The 23524-nt window shown below is 37.2% G+C and overlaps 1 protein-coding gene across 2 annotated transcripts in view; it reads left to right on the top strand.

Annotated features, from left to right (window-relative positions):
- Window positions 1-22018, top strand: part of LOC131429877 (A disintegrin and metalloproteinase with thrombospondin motifs 9) — a 589623-nt gene extending 567605 nt beyond the window's left edge. Inside the window, exons 16-23 of one of the 2 annotated variants that reach the window (XM_058594312.1) lie at window positions 4997-5137; window positions 5418-5738; window positions 10027-10170; window positions 10318-10533; window positions 10869-11027; window positions 11139-11433; window positions 18604-18953; window positions 19029-22018. In XM_058594312.1, the coding sequence (XP_058450295.1) occupies window positions 4997-5137; window positions 5418-5738; window positions 10027-10170; window positions 10318-10533; window positions 10869-11027; window positions 11139-11433; window positions 18604-18953; window positions 19029-19127 (1725 nt within the window). In that variant the 3' untranslated portion in view covers window positions 19128-22018. The remainder of the gene's footprint in view (window positions 1-4996; window positions 5138-5417; window positions 5739-10026; window positions 10171-10317; window positions 10534-10868; window positions 11028-11138; window positions 11434-18603; window positions 18954-19028) is intronic. The other variant, XM_058594313.1, reaches the window with a different exon arrangement.
- Window positions 22019-23524: the final 1506 nt, after the last annotated feature.

Below are 23524 nucleotides of genomic sequence, written 5' to 3'. Positions count from 1 at the left end.
TATTTCCACCTCTGCTTTAAACCTCGGGTTCGAAAATATAGTTTTTCGATCGAACTAAAATCAATATTTTGTGCATCGTAGAAACTACAACGTAGACTCTCAGACCGGCAGATGCAAAAGTCCTAAATCTGGCAACTCAGTGTCGAAAGATGTTGCCATGTTCAGGTTTGTGAGTGAATGTATGTTTAATCAATTCCTCTGTCCGAAACTTCATTTGACGAATTTTGCGACAAATCGTATTCACAGTTAGCAAACATTCTCAGATTTTGGTTTTTGTAATGACTGAGTAGAAACATATATTGGAGAAGTCATACTCTCTCAGATTTGAAAAAAAAAACTTTCTGGACATGTAGACTATGTCACAAAATGCCACTTTGATTCCTTATTTTATCTCCAAAATTGATCTAGGCTGTCTTTTGAAAAGAGTTAGACTTCTTTTTCACCGTTTTTTCAAAAAAAAAATATACACTAAGGTTCTTTTTAGGCCGATTTCCGAAGTTATGCGGTTTTCTTTTCGCGAATGTTCAAAATCATCCGGTTATCGGGTTTTGTCTTAGAAATACATGAAACGTGTTATCAGAATTTTTTTCCGGTCAACCTCTGACACTTAAAAAAATTTCGTTTTAATAAAAAAAATTACTCGAGCCTCACTGAAAAAATCTATCCTCGAAATTTAAGTTTAAATTACAAAAAACACAATTCATTATTCGAATGAAATTGTCCCAACATAGATAATTATGTTCCCTGCCAACCCTGTCAAGTTTACATGCCCAGAAAGTTTCATTTAAATCTGAGAGGGTGCTGCCGACATTTGTTCGAGTTGGCATGAAATTCGTCATTTCATAAGCCAGACTTTTCTCGTTTCAAAAATCAGTTTTTTGATTCTCACATGATATGTAATTTCGTATGTAACACTTTTCACGCTAGATTGGTTACTTTAATTACCTTCAATTACTCTTGATTGGTTACTTTAATCATAAGCAATATTTGACAAATAACTGGAAATGCGAAGCATCGTAACAACCAAAACATACATACGGACAAACTGTTTTATTTGGTAATCGTTTGCTAGTAGTTAACAGAAATTAGACAAAAGATAATTGTTATTTAAAGCATTAAAGTATGAACAGTATTTACTCAACAAGGTATTTTTTGTACAAATATCAATATTTTTTAGCTTAAATGTTCTAAATGCCGCCACTTGAAGCAAAACCAACCAAGTTTCGACTCCAACTGCTGTCAAATGTATGGATTTGACAGCAGTTGGGGTTGAAACTGTGTTAGTATTATACCGTTTTCTTTTATTGATCAGAGCAGCCCAAGAGCTGACCCAGAGTCGCCCAAACAACTTTTGAGATGTTTGTTTTAGCAACCTGGGGTCGCTCTAGAGCGGACTCCAATCGCGTGGTTTCGCTCTAAAAATTTTTTCGGGTCGCACCATTACACTCATGCGAGTATGTTTATTTTCTCTTTTTCTATGAGTTGTTGTACGCGTACCACGTGTTCGTTTTACTCGGAGTCAGAATCGCCCGCGTGTAGGTTCAAAAACGAAAACGGTATAATTGAATTATCTAAAATATATATATTTTAGCTACTCGAATCGATGCGTAGAAATATTCCCAAGCAATGATATCGAAAATCAGTTCAAAATTGATTTGATTTTACATCTCGTCTTTGACTGATCAGTGCGTAGCAATTCATGTTGAACTGATAGCGCGAACTGATGGATCAACAAAAAACATGTTTCGGCTTACCAGCTGTAGATCTCGAGCTAAATCTAGCGTAACAACATGATTAAAAAAAGAAAAACTCATCACTCGGATGACGGTTTTGATGTAGTCAGTTTGCCCAATTTTATCATTTCTTATAGCGCGTCAGACGGGAAAGACCCAGTTCCTAGCGGTAGTAGTAGTTGAAATGAAGTGAAAACTGTGTTGTATCACGTTCGTCCGATCCTTCGACTAAATTCAATTCCAAAAACTATTTTTGATTTTTCTCTACCATTGAAATACAATGTTTGACAATTAACCGGGTAGATGTAAATAACAAAAAAGATCCAAATAGTAACAAATTTTACCATCATTTTGATGTTTCTGTGCTGTTATAGCGATACATGATATTTTCTTAAAATTTCAACGAAATTGTACAATATCTGTTCAGTAACGTAATAGAAAAAAACAATTCAAATGATCCAGTAGCTATATCTTCAAATAAAATACTATCGAATAAACTGCATCAGAATTAGATAAGATAAATGCATGTCTGAATGCTAGAATATCAAATAACTGAAAAATTTGTCTTCTATAAATATTTGGTTCTTGCTTTTATATTACAATCACAGAAATTCATATTTTGTTGCAATTTTCTCATGTAGACTTTGTTTTAATTTTTGATATTATAACTTTTATTACAAAGTAAATAATGTTAATTCTACCATTGAAATATTAGGTTTTAATCTTAAAATTTGTTATTGGTTTGCAAATCACTTCTACCCGAGTACTAACTCAGTCTCACTAACTGTAAACATGTAATGACGCATTATTTAAAAGGAGAAATCTCTTTCACTTAGTGTCAGTATGGATATAATTTGCACCATGTGCAAGTCTGCGAACAGGCAACTTTATTCATTGACTTAACAATATTCAGCAACAGAGGCTTTGCATTCATGGAAAACGCAAACGAATTTTTTTAACATGGAAGAAATTCAACAACTCGATTCTTTCTAGAACCAAAAACCGATTCGAAAAAATCTTTTTATTATTTTCTTCCGTTGAAACTCTAGCGATAGTCATAAATAAATTACACCACACCACACTGATTCCACCAAAAATAGAGCGTTGGTTGGTGACCTAACTTCTCAAAATAATCCTCCGTGACATTTCGATTTTTCTCATACCATTGAAGTAGCATTTTACGAACGGGATTTCGACTTTCCTCTGTGTATCGTTTTTGTTTTGGCAAGTCAACCTTTTCGCAGATAAATAAATAACTGAGAAATGATTTCTTTGCTTTGGAAAAGAATCGCCAGCGGAAGGACTTGAACCTACAGCCTTCTTCTTATAGTGGAGATGTTGTACCAATTAAGCTACCCTGACACACGAGGAATCACGTTTCAGAAGGTAACATGATTCAGTAGCGCAAAACGCGTTCAAGATACTTTGTTCGCACCGGTTGAATATCATACTTGAGGTTTTTGCCTTTCTCTATAGAAAGGTATTAGAATTGCTGGAAAAACCGACTTTCGAACGGAGCCTCGGAGACCCATAGTGTTATATACCATTCGACTCAGCTCGACGAGATCGGAAAATGTCTGTGTGTGTGTATGTGTGTGTATGTGTGTGTGTATGTGTGTATGTGTGTGCACTTTTCGAAGATATTTGAACGCGCTCAATTTTCTCAGAGATGGCTCAACCGATTTTAACAAACTTGGGCTCGTTTGAAAGCTACTATCGGAGCATTGATCAAGTTCGAAGATAAAATGGCTGTGACTTTTGGTTCCGGAGATATAATTGTATAAGTGACGTAACCGACAAAAAGCGTTGTATTTGAACGCGCTCAATTTTCTCAGAGATGGCTGAACCGATTTGAACAAACTTGGACTCGTTTGAAAGCTACTGGCGGGCCATTGATCAAGTTCGAAGATCAAATGGCTGTGACTTCTGGTTCCGGAGATATGATTGTATAAGTGACGTAACCGACAAAAAGCGTTGTATTTGAACGCGCTCAATTTTCTCAGAGATGGCTGATCCGATTTTAACAAACTTGGGCTCGTTTGAAAGCTACTGTCGGGCCGTTGATCAAGTTCGAAGATCAAATGGTTGTGACTTTTGGTTCCAGATATATGATGGTATAAGTGACGTAACCGACAAAACACGTTGATTTTTACCGCTCTTGTATATATAAGGGTGCCAAAATTTTGGGATCAACTCTATTTTCGTAAAGTTCTAGTGCTCAAAAGTTTAAGCACCTCGAAAAAAGCCTTCATGCAAAATTTGACCTAAATTGGACATGCTTAAGGGGTGCTGCCCGGTGGTAAAGGTTTGACAATTATCGATCTTGAAAAAGCACCATAGGGGGGAGTACATGAAATTTCCAAAATCGAAAATTTTTTTGATGCCAAAACTCTTAAAACTGCATAAAACATCGAAATTTAGTGTCATCTCAAAAAAAAATTTTTTTGAAAAAATCAACTTTCTGGGACTTATATTTTTTCTAAGTCCCAAAAAGTTGATTTTTTCAAAAAAATTTTTTTTCGAGATGACACTAAATCTCGACGTTTCATGCAATTCTAAGCCTTTTGGCATCAAAATTTTTTTTTCGATTTCGAAAATTTCATGTACTCCCCCCTATGGTGATTTTTCAAGATATATGAAAATTTCACTAAGTGGACTAAGAAGGCTTTTTTTAGATTAGCATCACTGTTCTCATACAAATAGGCAACGCAAATGTCAAGCACTAGTTTGGAAAAATGATGCTGACTGTGTGACATAAACACTGAAGCATGCTTTTGTGAACTACTCGAATCAATCTGAATCAATTGGTGTCAAAATTAGTATCCAAAATTATTTAATAAAAGTATGAAACATATTTTCATGAGACTGTTATGAAAGAAGAGAAAGGCATTATCACACCACTAGGTGGATTAAGAAGGGTTTTTTTTTATTCGTCTTATGCCAATGGTGATCAGTTCAAGATAGTATCTGGTGTCTTAACACAAAATCAAAAAATAAATCGTTCATCAATTGGTTCACGGCTTAAGATATCAAACAAATTGTAAAGTAAGTCTTCCTATAGAACATAGTTAAGAATCCGTCGCATGTTTCCGCTTGTAAATACAGAATCCTATCTGCGATCCTAAACTTCCGAATTCAACATAAATTCTACCGTAGGTTGACAACTATGTCTCAAATATTCTTGCTCGAATATTCCTTGCTTTTGTTTACCTTTCTCACTCTCACTCTCTCTCTCTCATAAACCTCTCATATCAATCCGCCAGTGCTCGGTGACCTGTGGCGAAGGACAGCAACGGTATGCTATCTACTGTGTACTAAACAATGTTAGCGTAAATGCAGCTTTATGTGGCACCCGTCCGGTGGCTGTAATCGTCAACTGTACCATGCCACCCTGCGAGAAGAAGGTAGTTTTGTTACGCTTTTCCATTTTTTTTTGTTTTATTGTTTTACACAATATTATCACAATTACATGCCCAGCAGCACATTAAGGGATGACACTATGCATATTGAAATTTTTCCAAAATCTTTTCGCTTTTTGTGTGATCATTCATGCTTTTGTTACTTTGGCCTTATTTGGACACATTCCGGTACAGAATGCTGTGAAACTCCCGCACTCATATTCTTTGAAATACTAATAAAATTTGCTACTCTTCCCAATTTGCGCCTCGGAAAATAAAATTCTAGCAAGAACCTGCGTACGCCTACTCGGGAGAGGAAACCAAGCCGATCGTACGACTCGATAGTAGCTACTACTCGGCTCTGCACTCGGATGTCTCCTACAACAATCATTCGGCGCATCCGACCAAGTGGTGCACCGGTGCTTGGAGCATTTGCAACGCTAAGTGCAACGGTGGCGTCAAACAGCGGAAGGTGCAGTGTTGCTACAAATACAACGAGTCCATCGTCGTTGACGATCAGTACTGCAGCCAGGAGAAGAAACCATCGGAGCAAACCAACTGTGGCAATTTCCGGTGTCCCCAGTGGAACTTTGGCCAGTGGGGTGAGGTACGTATTGACCGTGACGTGACGTGAGCAGCTTGACTCGATACGCAGCAGCAATGGTTTTGATTTTTTTTGTGTGCTGATTTCGTTAATTGCTGGATGCTAGCCGTGCTTACACTCCCTGTCAAAGCTACACGCATACTAAGTCGGTTAGGAAGTGATCTCTGCCGGATCGGTTCTCTTTCCGATTCTGTGATATGAGCGTCACTTCTAACCCGCCACTGTACACAAAAGGCATCATCTAACCCAGACAAAAATAAACACATCTAAAACACTCCCGATCCGGACTAGATATTGGCATCAGTAGAACAAATTTCAGAAAATTCAAAATCTTCCCATTGTCACGTTTGAATGCAAGCAAATGCTTTTTTATTTTGTTTGATTTTTTACAAATTGGTTTTTTCCAGTACCAAATCTAGTGAACAAAATTCTGTTACGTTTCGGTTTGATTGCATCTATCGCACTCTGATTTTTTTTAAAATTAATATTGTAAATTAATATTTAATATTTAAATATTGTAATTAAGTATTAGAATTACTTGGAACTGCTACAAAACTTTGGGAAATTTGAATGATAATTTGAATTTAAATATGTGATTTTCATTTTATCATTCATTTTTGTGCTACTGAATTCAGGTGATGAAGTTATTTTCTTTAAATTTAGACTTATTATCAGAAAGCATTCTTAGTTGAACCGTGAAAATCCTTAACTTTCCAAATTCCTAAAGCCATTTTGGCAAACCCACCGTATAAAATTTACATCCTGATTTTGTATTGATACTCAATTTGAGTAATTAGTTTTCATAGAATTCGTGAACTTTAGTTCTAGATTCATTCATAAGTTCCAAACGATAACTCTTGGTATTTCACTATCAAATATAAAAGTAAAATCAACTCATTTCACTGCAACATGGAATTCCCGAAATCAAACGAATATTTTCCAAGAAGTCTGCATGGAACGTCGATATTCAGTGTTATTTAAAAAAATTGAAAAAAAATCGGATCTGGGTTGGTACTTCAAAGTCCAGTTTTTGATTAGCAAATATTTTTTGAGACGCTAAAGCTTTCGGTCGAGGTACCTTTCTCATATAGAAAGGCTTAGCAATCACTGTGAAACCGCCTTTGGAACGGAAGCCTAGAGGGTCGAGTGTCATGTCAATTGTCACAGCCATACTTTTCCATCGAACGCAAATTTAAATTTTATCCGGATCCGACTACCAGTTCCAGAGTTACAGTGTGATATGTGCAAAAATAAGCACTCCGTGTTCTTGTAGATGGCTGAACCAATTGTTACTAACTTAGACTCAAATGAAAAGTCTAACATACTCATAAAATAATGCTGAGTTTTATTTGGTTACTACTTCCGGTTCCGGTTCCGATATTACATGGTGACGAGTAGAAAAACATTCATTCCAAGAGCGTGTTTCTATACATGACAAGGTGGAAACGAAAAAAATGTTGTGTACGTCTTGTTGGGTCAGGGTTATTTCGCCGAATGGCATTTCCCCGAATGAGCCATTTCGCCGAATGACACCGTGGCTGCATTGGAAACTTTTTAGAAATTGGAAAAATCATCCACTAAATCTGGGTTTTGCCTAAATTGCAGGTTTATAAGTCATCAAAGCTGTCCGGTTTACCCACTGTCCGACCTCACTACCACTACCAGCAAAGAAACCTAGTTTTGAGTAGACCGGCAAACGAGGCGGTTACAGGTTTGTGTGCGAGAGGCCGCCGCTTCCGTCAGTGGATTGGCAGCCAACTCAGCTACCGTCCCCTCGAAGGGTTTGTGCCGCCGAGCCATCTAGGCTTCGGTTACGTAGCTGCGCCACATCAATTATCCAGGAGACAAAAAATGTATAATTGGATGTGTTTGAAATGACCCTTTCGATGGAATGTCCCTTTTGGCGAAATGACCCTTTCGACGGAACGACTTTCAGCGAAATGACCCGCTCCCATCTTGTTAGTTATTGACCATAAAAAGTGATTCAGGAGATATCGGTTATATAACTCGGATTGGCGGTTCAATGTATAAGCCAGTTGTCGTATGTTTGAGCCCCGACCTGGAAGAATTCCTAGTGTCCGTAGGATCGTAGTACTAGCTTTACAATGATTATGTACGCAATTAAGTATGTCTGTTGTAACAGTAAGGTCACATTCCACAAAAGAAATGTAATACCAAGACTTTGACGTTAGATATCGGTTTTTAGTTCCCTGTTCTGGAAGTACAGGAAACCTAGTAGTCAAAAATCTCCGTCGAAAAGGAGAAAATTTCTTCTTATTTTGTCTCAAAATTGTTTCTATTTGAAAGTTATATCAGTCGCTGACCAAACAACCCCAATTCCCGGCTCCGAAAGCAAAAAAAAATTAACATGGAGCTCTTTTCATTTTTACCGTGATGATCGAATGGAATTTCAAATTTTCGGGTCTATATACTTTCATCCGGATTCTACTTCCGGTTCGCGGAAATACAGGGTGAAGTTTGTTCAAAATTTCAAATCATCATTTTGAGCGACGATGAAGAAGTCGGGAGAAACTCTTCTAAATTAAGTTATTCAAAACTGCTTTGGGCCCGAATAAACTTTTTTGTTATTATTCAAGATTCAATGAAAAGTTTTTTGAGAATGCAATGGAAATATTTATGAAAGTGTGAGTCCCATGAGAAAGGCACCATCACACCACTAAGTGGATTAAAACAGTTTTTTTTATCGACATAAAATTTCAACATCGGTATTTTCTAGTGAAAAACTCAATTTGGATTTAGGACAATATTTTTACTCGGCAATTTGACTAATTTTGTGAAAGTCGACCATACAACACATTTTCGCGAGTTGTATCATTTTTCGATAATATCCATTTGAATGAAGTTTGAATGAAAATTTTGAAAAACAAATCAAAGTAAAAAAAAATAAAACAATAAATGTTGAAAAATAAGGACAGTTGGTAGGAAACATAAGCATCTGCCTTGGGATAAAATTTCATTGAAATCAAAAATAACATAGTTCATTTTGTAATTTGACATTGAATGTTCAAAACCATATTTTATTCTGTATAAGATTCGATTACCGATATTTTTCTGTATATTTTGATTCGACAATTTGACTAATTTTATGTACATCTCTAATACAGAACTTATTTGTAGGATTAGTCATATTTCGACTGTAACTATTTCCAAAAAAAGTTTGTACAAAAGTTTTACCCTTTTCAAAAGACAGTCTAAGTCAATTTTGAAAAAAAAAACAAGTACGCAAAGTCGCTTTTCGTGACAAAATCTACATGTCTAGAAGGTTTCCTTCAAATCTGAGTAGGGTGCTGCCAACTCCGAGTACGATTTGGCACGAAATTTGTCTAACCGAATCCAACACTGAAAAAAATTGACTTTCAAAATTTAAAGTCGATTCGCAAAAAATGAATTTGAGTTAAATTATTTTCCCTTTCAGCCGTATAGTAAGCTAGACATTTTTATAAAAAAAAATCTGTCTAACTAAAACGGTCCACTAGTGATAAAGTATTTTATGAAATCTTCTCAGAAATTGATTTAGGGCAAGAATAAGATTTTAAAGAATTTTTTTAAACAATGTTTTTCAAATTTGGAACGGTTTTAATTTTTTTATCATTTTATTTCAGTGTAGGACTCAATTTGTATTTTTTCAGAATTTAGAAAAAAATAACATGAATAGAAAGAGAACTTTTATATTGTCGTCGTTCTCCAAATCGAATTCAAACGACGAGAAGCTTCCAAATAAATTCCAACAATTTCCGAAGTCAGAGCATTGTCATGTTCATTGATATTGAGAAATTGTTTCTATACAGTTCGGTCTAAACGCATCGATTGAGGTTTAAATGGTTTCCAATAGCGTGCTACGCCCAGCACAAGAGCTCATGATTGATTGCGTTCAACTATTTGCTCAATATGATTTTTCATTCTATTTTTATCAACAGTTACTATTCGATGTAGATATCTTATCGAACGAGACTTTTATTTCTAATTCTAATGAACACACTACGACCCCACAATGGAAACAACTTTAAAAAGTTTATCATTTTTGATACAAACGATTGAATGATTCTACGTAGATTTCAAAAATTACCTCTATCTGTTATGATAGACGAAGTTTATTTCTAGAAAAAAAATTAACAACGTGCGTTACTTGCAATCAAACCTTTTCCGTGCATGTTTTGAATAGTTTCATTTACTGCTCGCGAAGCGACACTTTCTAAGACCTTCCAATGCTCCCTCTCTTTTGTTGTGCAGAAGCCCAAACCTTTTCTCTCTCTTGTTCTTTTCGTTTTAGTGCAATGACGATTGCAAACGCTATCGTCAGGTGCTATGCCAAGATCACCGGGGCAAGGAAAGTAGCGAATGCCCGCTGAACCAGAAACCACCCGAAGTGGAGTCGTGTTGCCATTTCAGATGGAGGATTACTAACTGGAAGCCTGTAATTATCCTTTTCTGTCATTTTGCACCCTCAAGTTCATGCCCATCTGGTCGTCGAATCATCACCGCATCATTCATTGTCGCACCTAACCTAACCGCTTAACTGTTTGTTCTTGTGTCCAAATTTTCTTTCGTTCCCGCTTTCCAGTGTAATGTGACGTGTGGTGGTGGCGATGGTTACCGAACCGGCGAACGCGTCTGTATGCGTCTATTCCCGAAATCCGTCAACAATCCACACCCGGTGAAGACAGGCCGCAAGGTTGATGCCAAAAACTGCGCTCACGTGAAGATCCCTTCGAGTAAGAAGCTTGTGCGCAAGTGCAAACCCTGTCAGTTCCGCTGGGAGGTATCCCCGTGGTCAAAGGTGGGAACCGTTTTTAGTATTTGTTACCCTCGCCCTTTGTGCACCCAACCAATCATTGTTTAGATAGTTAAGAGTCTGAAAACAGTTTCCTAATTGTATTTTTCTCGTTTTCGTCCACCGAAACCGGTTCATAAATCACGCAAACCTCCCATCACATCAACCGATCAACCCATCATATTATTGTGCTATTTCAATGTTATCATGCCACGCGGCCACATTCGTGTATGCGTCCAATCGCTGATGCTTCTATGCTGTTGATGCTGATGCTGATGCTGATGCCACTACTACCCTTGTTATCTGTCCACCGTGTGCAAAACCCGGTGCCGAACGTGCAGTGTTCGGTCGGCTGTGGTTCTGGACTGGCGACTCGCAATGTCACCTGCAGTAACGGTCGAAGTACGGCCACCGTTTGCGATCCCAAGCATAAGCCAAGCAACGTGAAACCATGCGAAACGCACAGTTTCTGCCGTTGGAGCACCGGACGATGGAACAGAGTAGGTTTTACTGCGCTCATTTGTGGTGTCCTCTGGTGGGGACCTCTGAAACAGCCGAAAATCTGTGCCCAAAATAATTCAGCCGACTAACATCATCTTCCTACATTACAGTGCAAATGCGACGGTTTCCAACGACGTAACGTCAAGTGCTATGACGAGCTGACGAAAACCGAATCGAACCGATGTCCGGAACCGAGGCCACCGCAGAAGAAAAAGTGTCTACCGACGCCGAACTGTCGGCCACGTTACAGTAAATCGGTCAGTTTCACCTGTCAGGATATCCAGCGGCATCGACGAACGCGGACAGACGGGGAGTACACGCTGAGCGTTAAAGACCGACTGGTGACGATCTACTGTCACAACATGACGTCCAACACGCCCACCGAGTATCTCACGCTGAAGTCAGGTAATTTAGTATGACTGGGGTTCCTTAGAAATAATAACACACTTTTGCAATCCGCTACTATTTCGTTTATATTTTTTCAATTAACTTTACGTAAAGCAAAGATAAATATTTTCTTTACTGGAATTTCTAGAATATAACCGTATAGCAAAAAGGTCTAGAATGAATACTTCTACCTAGAGATGGGTAAAACAATTCATTTCAAAGAACCGTTTAGAACTCGATAGTTCTACAGAAAAAAAACAGTTCCGTTTATTCGTTCTTTGAAAATTTTGTATGTTCCATACGAGAGCAAATAATTATATTTCGTTGGTAACAAACATTTTAATAGCAAGCGCAAGGACTTTTTTGCATGTATTTGAAGTAGTAATCGTTCAGAGGTCACTAAATATATACAATTTCTACTGCATTCCTAAAAACTACTACCGTTTCGAAATAACATTTATTAATGCACTTCTTTTGAAAAGATTAGATAACTTTCGTTTTTTAATATAAAACTGATATTCACTCATTCTTTCAGAAGATTTAGTTCTTTCAAACTGTTCCCATGTAGGGGGCAAAGCAGGGTAATTTAAAAATTTTCATGATAATGCCGTTTACATGAATATTTATGAAGCCAAACTATCTTCAAAATGTTTTGAACAGTTGGTATATAAAATGTTGAACAAACAAGTTCGGAATAAAATTACAGAACAAAATTTACTACTTTCTAAAAAAATTTGAATTTTACAGGTGTCTTAATCCGTCATACGATGTAATTCATAAAGACCTAATTTTTCAAATGACGGAAAATTTTATTTGTAATGACTTAATGTTAGATGAGCTTGAATTTTACTGGTTTCGACTGTAACATGTGTTCTGCTAGCAGGTGCGACTGTATGAATTCAAATGCACCTTTTACCAGCCAAGCAGATGCATGCTTCTGTGGCTCGGTCGATTAACAGACGTACTTGCGATCCAATGATTCTCGGTTCAAGTCGCGACGGTTGCTCTTAGTATTCTTTTTTTTTTATTTCAATGAATTTCATGTATGGAGTTTTAGACACAATATTAAATGTTCTTCCACATAAATTTGCGTGAACTGCGACGCTCCATTTATGTGCATCTAATAACATGTAAAAAATTTTAAGTGTGTATGAACAAACATTTTTATGAATTCCATAAGACTATTTTATAAATATCGGGAGTAAAATATTGTAGAACTTCCCCTCTATAAGACAAACTTATGGAATTCATTTATTATCTCAATATCTGAAAGTCATAATTCATTTTCATGAAGTACAAAGATCATTTTGTCTTAGTGCGGAAATACTTCTCTTGGCTTTCGCTTCGATTAAATAAATTGGACGCCGGTCAGGGTTGGAATAAATGCTTCTTTATTCTATTTTGATTCTATCTCAAGTCGAAATAGATACTTTTCCATTCCGTTCTAATCATTCAGCTCAATTCTGGACACTTTGTGCCATTATTTGAGATAATCTATATAAATAAAAAAATATGTATGTTTGTATGTTTGTAACAGCATGACTCCGAAATGCTGAACGAATTGCCACCAAACTTGGCACGGGTACTTCTTGCTCTTCAGAGATGGTATTTTAAAATGAGCGAGAGCATAGCAAATGTATTTCAAAGGGAGGGTTATGAAAAAATTCAAATAACTTGATACTTGATAACTCGATACGTTTTGAAGAAGATGTATGGATGGACGTATCAAGTGCATTTTAAAAGGGAGGGTGTAATGTTTATAACGGCATTACTCCGGAACCAACGAACGGATTTTACCAAACTTGGCACAGATGCTTTTCAAAGATGGTCATAAGGGTATTTTCTTGCGGGAGGGAGCGTAGCAAATGATTTTTATAGGAAGGGTCAAAGAAAAATTTATCTAATTTGACGAGAATCGATACTTTTTGAAGACCATAGATACATTTTGCACAACTTAGATATATTAGAAGGATTTTCGCGTGGAGTGGATGTAGTAAGTTCCTCTTAAAAGGAGAGTATAATGTTTGTAGCGGCATAACTCCGGAACAACTGAACGGATTGCTATCAAACTTGGCACAGGTACTTCTTGCTCTTCAGAGTTGGTCATTAAGTCATTTTTGGGGGAGAGTGGGAGGGAGCAATGAAAAAATTCATCTACTTTGATTAGAATCTATAGTTTGTGGTATTTGTGGGGTTGGTTATAATGAGTGCCTCTGAGAGGTGGAGGTGGAAGAGGGTAGATGAAGTAAGGGTCTCATCCAAGGGGGATGCAAAGTTCGATTTGGAGATATGATCGACAATAACTCCAAAACAACTAAATAGATTACCACACCTAACTTAGAAAAAGTCATTATTGCTGTTCATTGGTTGTTATAAGGATACTTTAAGGTGTATTAAGCAGTGTTGGTGATTACCGAAAATTTGACAGAAGCTGCTATGTTGCTATCTATATTGTGTACAACATTTACAATTCGGTAGAAGATGCTACAAGACCGCGAGAGAATTTTTCTACATTTCTTCGCTCCACTTCATACTTTGAGTATTTCACGGCCCTTAATAAAATTTACAGTCTGATAATGATCGTTGCTGTGTGGAATTTCCCAAGAGAGAATCGCAAGTTGACAATTATCGCAGAAAATCGAATCGATGATTTGACTTGATGATTCTCATACTAGGTTGCAATATTTCAAAGCCCTTGTGTGAAGCATTCACATACATTTTCATAGACACAACTTATACAAAGGTAATATGCACATAGTTAGAACAACTGCAATAGTAAAATTATTCTATCGCAATTATCAACAGCTCGTATAGAATCGGATCGCGAAACAAGAATAAGCGACCGTTTGTTGCTTCGGGGAGAATCCCCCACAGCAGCGCTGTCGCACTGGTGCCTATTCTATGTTAAATGAGCCATACCGGGTTTTTGTTGTTGCGATGATATCCGTCTCTCTTTGATGGCACTGATTCAATCGTGTGAAGAGTTGCCAGTGAGCGTTCTTTGATACGATAAAAGCCATCCTTGGTATTAAGTTTTTGGTAACAGGAGGAATTTGAGGCAAAGTGTTTCGAATTTTGCGACAATCGACATGTTTCGACAGTCACAGATGTTTATAACAACTAAAAGATGATCAAAAGGGTGGAGTTTGTAGCAAGTATAGTTTATTAAGAAAATAATCTTATTAGTCGACAAACAAGAGGGGGGATATTCAAGCTAGAAGGAAGGGGCTTTGAAAATGATTTTTCATCTCCCATTTTTTGTAAAACAAGAGGGCCAAGAATTTCCATTTACCGAGGAATTCAAATAACTAAGAAAAAATAATCTTTATATACCTATGAACGCGAGTGTATGTGAATTTTAGCATAACTACAAAACAACTAAACGAATCCCCATCAAATTTGGCACATGTACCAAAGGTGGAAATCGTTACTTTTCGAAGAGCACAGTTATTTTCAACACTACTCAGAGGTGACCATGTAATCATGGAGGAGAGCTGTGGTAAGTTAACTAAAAAAGGGCAGTTCAATACAAAATTTATTCAACGAGAAACGATGGTTCTAGACAAACACATGTACTACTTTTATATCAAAGGAGATTATAAAGTTATTTTAAGGGAGAGGGAGTGTGGCAAGTGCCCTAAACATGGGAAGTGTAAGGTAAAATTGGTCGGATTTTACGAAAAACGTAACAGTTTAAAACCGAACCGATTTGACGAGAATACAATGAAAATTATGATTATTGTGAGATCTGAGATGGGACACTGGTAATGAGCAATCTGGACATGTACGAGGTATTGTTCAATCGGGTTGCCGTCTAAGTTGTGCTTTACTGGGCAGGACAGTTTCGAGAATTTTTGTACTGCCTCAATTCCCCGAAACATTTCCGAACAACGCCGGGTAATTCAGCTAGTATAACGATAAAAATCCGAGTCAAAGCTCTGCAGACTCGAAATTTTTTTTAGAAAGTTTTGAAAACTGTTGAACATCGATCTGAATAAAAATCTAGTTTCCTGCGAATCTTTGAAACACGACGTCGTTTTCAGGAGATAAATCGTTTAATGAAAAAAATGTGTTCTTGACATTCAATAAAGAAGTATGTTATTATTAGCTATTCGTCACAATTTTCAATGTTAGAATTTTCCAATAGAAGAATTTCTAACAAACTCGAACAAATTTTGGCAGCACTCTCTCCGATACCAATTAAACTTTATGGGTACGTAGACTTTGTCTTAACAAGCCACTTTGCATACTTTGTGTGTATTTTGCTAGATGGGTACACAATTTGTTCTCTTGTCAAAACTGTATTTTTAGCGTCTATCTATCGAAAACCCTTGACTTGAAAAAACACTTCCTAATTCACCTAGTGGTGTGATAATGCTTCTATCCTGCTATTTAAATAGTCTCATTGAAACATTTGTAATATTCTATCCTCGGCCATTATTGCTGTGAGCTTATCAATTAACCTAATAGTAGCTTTTAAACGAGTTTTTCGAAATTCCGAAAGAAATTTTGTTGCATCGAACTCTATCACTATGACTATGATTACTTTGAAACTGTTTTGTTTACGGATTTCGGTTGCTCAATAAACTCGACACTCTAGAATCGAAACTAACATCTAAACAAACTAATAGAATATGCCGACCATCCGTCTGAATCAAGATCACTAAGGTCAATGCAGCCATTCGCGCCAACTCGTTCAAATTTTTGGCAGCAAGTTTCCAATGTTTTTGTTCGAAAATTTAACTAATTTTACAAAAATGCTCGAATGTTTTTGTCAACATTTTTTGTAGTATTTGTCATTTTTCAACAATAACAATTTGAAAAAAAAAAGGCAAAAAAAGTTTGGCCCTTTTTAAAAGACAGTCTAGATAAATTATGGAAAAACAATTTATGCAAAGGCGTTTTCTGTGACAAAGTCTACATTTCTATCTGAGAAGATGTTTTGCCAACTCCGAATTCAGTGTGAAATACGCTTAAAATCAAGTGCTCACTTATGCAAGAGATATAATATGAAGGTAAAAATGTTTTTTATGTCATATCTCTGATGGAATATTCGATGGGAAATTTAACAAAATTCTAGTAAGAAAATTAGCACGAGCTTACCGATGCGTCCGTTGAACTAAGAAAATCCAAATCAGGGTTTGAATTGTCGTTCACCAAAACTTTCTCCACTCCACCTAAAACAAGAAGAGTAAAAGATATAACAAAGAACTCCACTGTAGTAAATTCTAGCACAGAATCATTCGATAAACGACAGATATCGACTCATAAACGACTTTGAGCGTTGGAATAGAATTAAACAAATTTTTTGACAGATTGCAGAATTTGTTCGCGTTAAACGTGCACGACTACTGCGATAGCTCTGAAAAAAAACTGAAACAGTAGCAATAGTGTCATTATCAAAATTTATTGTTATTTTTAATAAACGTGTAATGGCATTAATGATGAATTCTTCATACAAATTTGGAATGTCATTACTTAACAGTTCGGCTGAAAAGTTCGCATCGTTTAATAGAAACACACATTTTTTTGCCAAAATTCGTTTTCATTATTCAACATAATTGCCATCAGAGGCGATACAGCGATTATAGCGATCATCGAACTTTTCGATACCATTTTTGTAGTACGATTTGTCCTTTGCCTCAAAATAGGCCTCAGTTTCAGCGATTACCTCTTCATTGCTTCTAAATTTTTGACCAGCGAGCATTCTCTTGAGGTCTGAGAACAGGAAAAAGTCACTGGGGGCCAAATCTGGAGAATACGGTGGATGAGGGAGCAATTCGTAGCCCAATTCGTTCAATTTCACACTGCTCAGAATCATCAATTCGTTGTTGTTTTTGATCGATTGTGAGCTCACGCGGCACCCATTTTGCACAAAGCTTTCTCATATCCAAATATTCGTGAATAATATGTCCAACACGTTCCTTTGATATTTTTAGGGTGTCAGCTATCTCGATCAACTTCACTTTACGGTCATTGAAAATCATTTTGTGGATTTTTTTCACGTTTTCAACGGTAACAGCCTCTTTTGGACGTCCACTGCGTTCATCGTCTTCGGTGCTCATATGACCAGTACGAAATTTTGCAAACCACTTACGAATTGTTGCTTCGCCCGGTGCAGAGTCTGGATAACACTCAAGCCATTTTTTGGTATCGGCGGCACTTTTTTTCATCAAAAAGTAGTGTTTCATCAACACACGAAATTCCATTTTTTTCCATTTTTTTCACAATAACAAAAGTAGCTTCACTCAAAATGCAATATCTCACAAACTAATAATCAGACAGCTGTCAAATTTATACACGTATCTTTTGAAGGTTGGTACTAACTGAAAATGGTATGGATTTAATTCTAGTGGCGCCCTCTCATAGAAACGATACGAACTTTTCAGCCGATCTGTTAGTAATCAATAAAAATGACATAAATAATTCTTCTGTAAGAGCCGCTAATGTCGTTTTCGTTTGATACTTTCCAGTTTCCACCCTAAGAGCAAATTCAGCAGCTGCAAGATTCGTATAGGTGGTCTATGATATAACTGAAACTGAATCGTATCCCAAGAGCAAATTCAGCAGCTAGAAGTTCTATATGGAAGATCTATAATAGAGCAGAAACTAGAATAAACGTATCCCCAGCAAGCCGTTCTAGTTTTATTTATTCGACCAGTTATTCTGTCAAATTTAAAACTGGTCTACTATGCCGTTCTATTTTTTGTATATTTGAAACACGAGTAAAACACTGCTGGGGCTGCCAGTTTTTCTTGTTATAGAATTCAGATTTAAATTTTGAAACTGACATAAATTATGCATATAGAACTAGAACACTCCTGAACATGCCCTAAAACTAGAAAAACGTATCTCCAGCAAACCGTTTTAGTTTTATTTATTCGAACAGTTCTACTGTCAAATTTAAAACTGGTATACGCTGCCGTTCTATTTTTTATTTTATTTTGAAACATGAGTGAAACGCTGCTGGGGCTGCCTAACCGCTGTTAAACCGTTTGTTCTAAGAAATATGCTAATTTCAACATCATTGAATTGAAGCTTGGGCCAGTTTCAAACTTAATTCTTATTGGTTAGGGTAGTTTCTTCTCTGGGTCAGTTTCAGGCTTCCGAAACGATGTACTTTACTAGTTGAATCAAATTTACCCGTAATACAATTTTGAATCTCTGAAATTGGATTTGAATTTACAGGTCCTATCGAGAACTATGCCATCTACATCAACAAGCGGGCCTCGAATGCGGGCATCTGTTCACCGTCCTCGTCGGACTGGGCCGACGAAAGTATTAGCTACGGAGCAACGCACTACCGGAAGATTCGGTTGAACGTTCACACGCTACAGGTGCTCACGGACGACTACCGGTTCACGGAACGCTCCGGCAGGCCCCAGTCATATGGATCGGCTGGCGATTGTTACAGCACCACGGGCCGCTGTCCGCAAGGGGACCTGTCGATCAATCTAGACAATACCCCGTTCCGAATACGCCCGCGAACACAGTGGGAAACCAAGGGCGTAAATGCGGTGATCCATTTCCTAATACCGGTAGGTGCAATGTCGGATGTACTCTATAGTAGTTTGAAGGAACTTATTTTACCTTCTTTTTTTGTTTATTTTCAGCTGGAACCGCCGTACAAAAAAGTACGAGCACGTTGTGGTGGTTACTGTGGTACCTGTTCGGTATCCCGAAGTAGCGGACTGTTCCTAGAGTTGGTGTAGAAAACTATACGCAAATTGCGCATGCCAGTCACATGTCTGATCCTCCCTATTATATTGCATCATTTACCACAACACATTGCGAAACGATGATTCTATTATCTATATAGAAATGCATTTTTTTTTGTTCGTTGATTTAAAACACGATCAGAGCTGCCACTGACAAAACACCTTATCTAGTACCAACATACACATGTTTTTTGTATAAGCAAAGAGAAGTATTTATTGAAGCTGTTCTAGACGGCAGCATTAATTGTGCATTATGTGTAGGAAACGTTAGAGTTAGGAATTTATACGACGTATTACACGTGCAGCAGAACCGACGGTAATCAATGTGGGGTTGTTACAGAGCAAAAGCAGTGCTGCCAACCGAATAGCAACTAAAGACTGACGGAAGGTTTGAAGCTTAAGATAACAAAGTAATTTACTGCTACGGTAGTGGTGACGGCTAACACTTGCTCAACCCTCGCACAGGATCAGGCGGGCAGGCAGCTGTAGACGAAAGTTATTTCTAATTATAGATCCCTACAGATTCGGCCTGATCCTGTCCTAGGCTTCACCAGTTGTTTCCCGTGGGATCCGCCTCAACAAACTGTCTGTCTCATTGTTCTGTTTTATTGAGCAAATTGTGACAGAGCAGAGTGCTTTTGATATTATTATACCGGTAAGAATTTTAATGTAGCCCATCATATTTAGTCCATCATTTTTTGTGTGCTTCCATGTTAGTAAGTCGACCGCTTGCAAAAACGAACATTTTCCAGGTTCTCCAGGAAAACAGTTGTGTTAAAATGTGCCTCAGAACGAAATACAAGTGCTTACGAAAACAATACAAAAAAAAACAAAATAATCGAAACATTTAGAAGTTCACTAAAGTACAAAATGTTTGGAATCTCAATGCGAGTCTTCGGGAAGACTTCAACAGCGAACGAAAAATACTCAACTATAGCATTAAACAAACCAGAAATATTCGCGCAACATACAACTAATTCAATTTCAAATTAATAGTATTATAACAACCCCTGAATGTGGTGCGTTATTTGTTTTTTCTTTTAAACTACTAGAATAGAGCGATGTCAGAAAGTGTTCAAACGAAATGAAAGCATTGAATGAGCCACTTTGTGTGAGCAAACGGGCCGACACTTCAGCCGAACTTGCATCTAGTGCTATCATATTTTGTCCTAGAAACCAGCACAAATTGTTTTGGGGAATCAGAGTTAGGTTTAGTGAAACAAGTCGACAATCTACCGCCGCGTCAACGTCAACCGATTTGAAAGGAAATAACATCAACAAGGAAGCATCAAACTGCCATATTTAGGTATAATGATACATCCCATTTTCCCTCTCATCCCAACTCAAGTTTTAGATGTCGTAATCTTATTGTACACAAAATAAAAATGCCACCGCCGAGAATATTTGAATCTATAATGTTACTAAGAACTTGTTAAGATAAGTCTACCTTACTAAAAACTAGCTTTAGCGTGTAAGCAAGCCGGGAGGCGAATAGAACCGACCAAGCAGTGTTGGAATCCGATCGCACGAAAATGTTTGCGTTCTGCTTCAAATTTTTCTGTGAATAATGTTTTTTTTGTAAGTCGTAAAATTTTTCTTAGATACAGCATACCGATGTGTTAGGTAAACTGCCTTGAGGTTGAGAACTAATTGATTATTTATTATGGCATAAAACATTTGATAATTTCCTTCAGCAAGCCCGGTAAAACCAAAATCACGTGTTTCGTCATACCGTTCGAGCCAGTTGCCACTTAATCGAAACCATCGAAACATATTCATTTTACACGTATGTCGTCATGCCGATTTCTTTACCAAGTTTAGGTTATCAACTCAAGCAAGCCATGTGATCCATGCACCACTTGTTTATGTCTCAATGATCCGAGTTGCCAATTTTAAATTTCGATGTTGTGTGCCAAGCCTACTGTCAATGTTCAAAAGACAGCGTGAGTTGCATTCTTTTCTGTCGCTACTCAGTTTCGTGAAATCGTTCTTTACCTAGCGGTGAGCTTTTAGCTCCGTAGAGTGAACGTAGTAGAAGCCTCTTAATTGGATTAAAAAGATAACTGATTGAGGCTTTTTGTTAGTCACAGCATTTCCTAATAAAAAGAGCAGCAACCAGAGTAAACTTTCAAATTCTGCAGAAATATGACCCACTGGTGAAAAGAATCATGAAGTCAGCAAACGTCAACTCACAATGTCATCATACCCCAACTCACACTAACAACTCGTAATGCCGGGATCAAACTCTTACAGCAGTTGAATAGATTAACAAATTTCTTATATGATATATGAATAAAATTTTGTTTTGCTATGTAAGCAAAAGCCATACTTTGTAAATACAACAAAAAATCAATTGACGTAATCGAAGATACGCTTAGAAAAAAAGTTTTATCTCATATTACACACAAAAAAACAGCAAAAATTAAGCTAAGAGAAATTGTAAACCTCGAAACGTGAAAAGCGATCGAACACCGAAAAGAAAAATCAAACTGTAAAAAGAACCAATGGTATTGTTGTGGAAACAAAGCGTTTAGGCAAAATATTTATTTATTGAAAGAAATTTGCAAAGTAGATAATTGTAGCCAATAAATAGTAGCACACTTTACGGTGCTTTTGTGTAATTGTTTGCCATACATTTTCTTCTGAAGAAGAAGAAGAAGAAGAATGCTACACCACTGCTATATTTTCACTATAAGGCGTAGGTCTGTACAAGCATTACGCTTTGCTATTGTCGAATGGTTGCAACTTAACAATATAAAGAAAACGGAGAAAATCAACTCGAATTAAGAAAGAAGATATTTGACCCCCTAAGTCGTCTAACGGTAATGTTAAATGTTATGAAACTTTTACGGAAAAAAAAACAAATAAATACTGTACAAAAAATATCAGTGTGTGTTTCATTTCGGTTGTCGATCAACGCAACGTCACATGCGCATGAGTTTTCGAAAGCTGCCAACATGACAGCATTGGCGCTGCTATTTCGATGAAAGCCCAACTGTTATACATTTGTATGCCACTTCGATCTACCAAGCTTTCATTCGTTTATCGTGGAAAGTTAACATTTTGGGAAATGGGTTGGAAATATTTTTAAAATTTTTCGCCGATCATTACGGCCACCGGTACATCTGAAGAAAAAATTTTCTGCGACATATGAATTAAATGCGCGGTCGACGGTCTCGTTCAAAGTGAAAGCTCGACAGAGTATTCTGTTAGGGTAAAGTCGACGACACGACCTGTCACTCGTGTATCACAAATTTAACAAAATGGTATCGTAGAAAAAAGTACCGAAACTGGCCACTCAACTGAATATAGAAACGAAACGAAAGGGATGAAATATTTTGGAGTGAGAAAAATATCAGTGGTAAGCTGTGATTATTAATCTCATTGGGAACGGTAACATTCTCTAAGGGCATGTTCAGGAGTGTTCTAGTTCTAGATGCATAATCTATGTCAGTTACAAAATTTAAATCTGGATTTTATAACAAGAAAAACTGGTAGCCCCAGCAATGTTTTATTCGTGTTTCAAATATACAAAAAATAGAACGGCATCGTAGACCACTTTTAAATTTGACAGAAGAACTGGTCGAATAAATAAAACTAGCACGGCTTGCTGGGGACACGTTTGTTCCAGTTTCTGTTCTATTATAGATCTTCCATATAGAACTTTTAACTGCTGAATTTGCTATAAACGGTCACATCGAGATTAAGAGAGAGAGAGAGAGAGAGAGAGAGAGAGAGAGAGAGAGAGAGAGAGAGAGAGAGAGAGAGAGAGAGAGAGAGAGAAAGAAAGAGAGAGAGAAGAACAATATTGTACAAAGCACTCGGATCAAAGCAGTTGAGCCTGGTTGAACCGGAAGGCGACGACCGAAGAACTCCATTGACATACTGTAATTTAAACCTTCAACGTTTTATTTATGAGAAATCGAAAATCGAGATAATCTTTTGGGGCTTAGAGCAAACAAATCTTGGAGGAAGTGACGCACTCTCGAGAATCAAATTGTTAACTGAATCATTTGCTACAGAGCTACTGAATTTTATGAAAAAGGCTGTGGATAAAATTTCAAATAACATCGCATCATCACTGTAACCAGGTTTGTACGCGAACGCATCCCAAGCGACTAATCTTGAAAACAGTTCTAAAAAATTAAACATGAATCAATTAGTCACGCACCCAGAGGGGGGCCAGGTCCCTCCCGAAATCAGAAACAGAAACGAAAAAAAAAATTGTTAGAAATATGATGGGGCTATTGATCCAATAGATTACACCGTGAGATAGAGGTTTTGAGAATTACGTGATGGTCAAAACTCCACTGCCGATAAAGCACACAGCGGCAGGTCCTACGAAGCAGAACAGAGTCAAAACCACATCCAACAGAAAATGAAATCGGGGT

The sequence above is a fragment of the Malaya genurostris genome, chromosome 2 (genome assembly GCF_030247185.1).
Source record: "Malaya genurostris strain Urasoe2022 chromosome 2, Malgen_1.1, whole genome shotgun sequence".
Lineage (NCBI taxonomy): Eukaryota > Metazoa > Arthropoda > Insecta > Diptera > Culicidae > Malaya > Malaya genurostris.
Note: the sequence above shows the minus strand (reverse complement) of the source record. Positions and strands in the feature narration are given on the sequence as shown.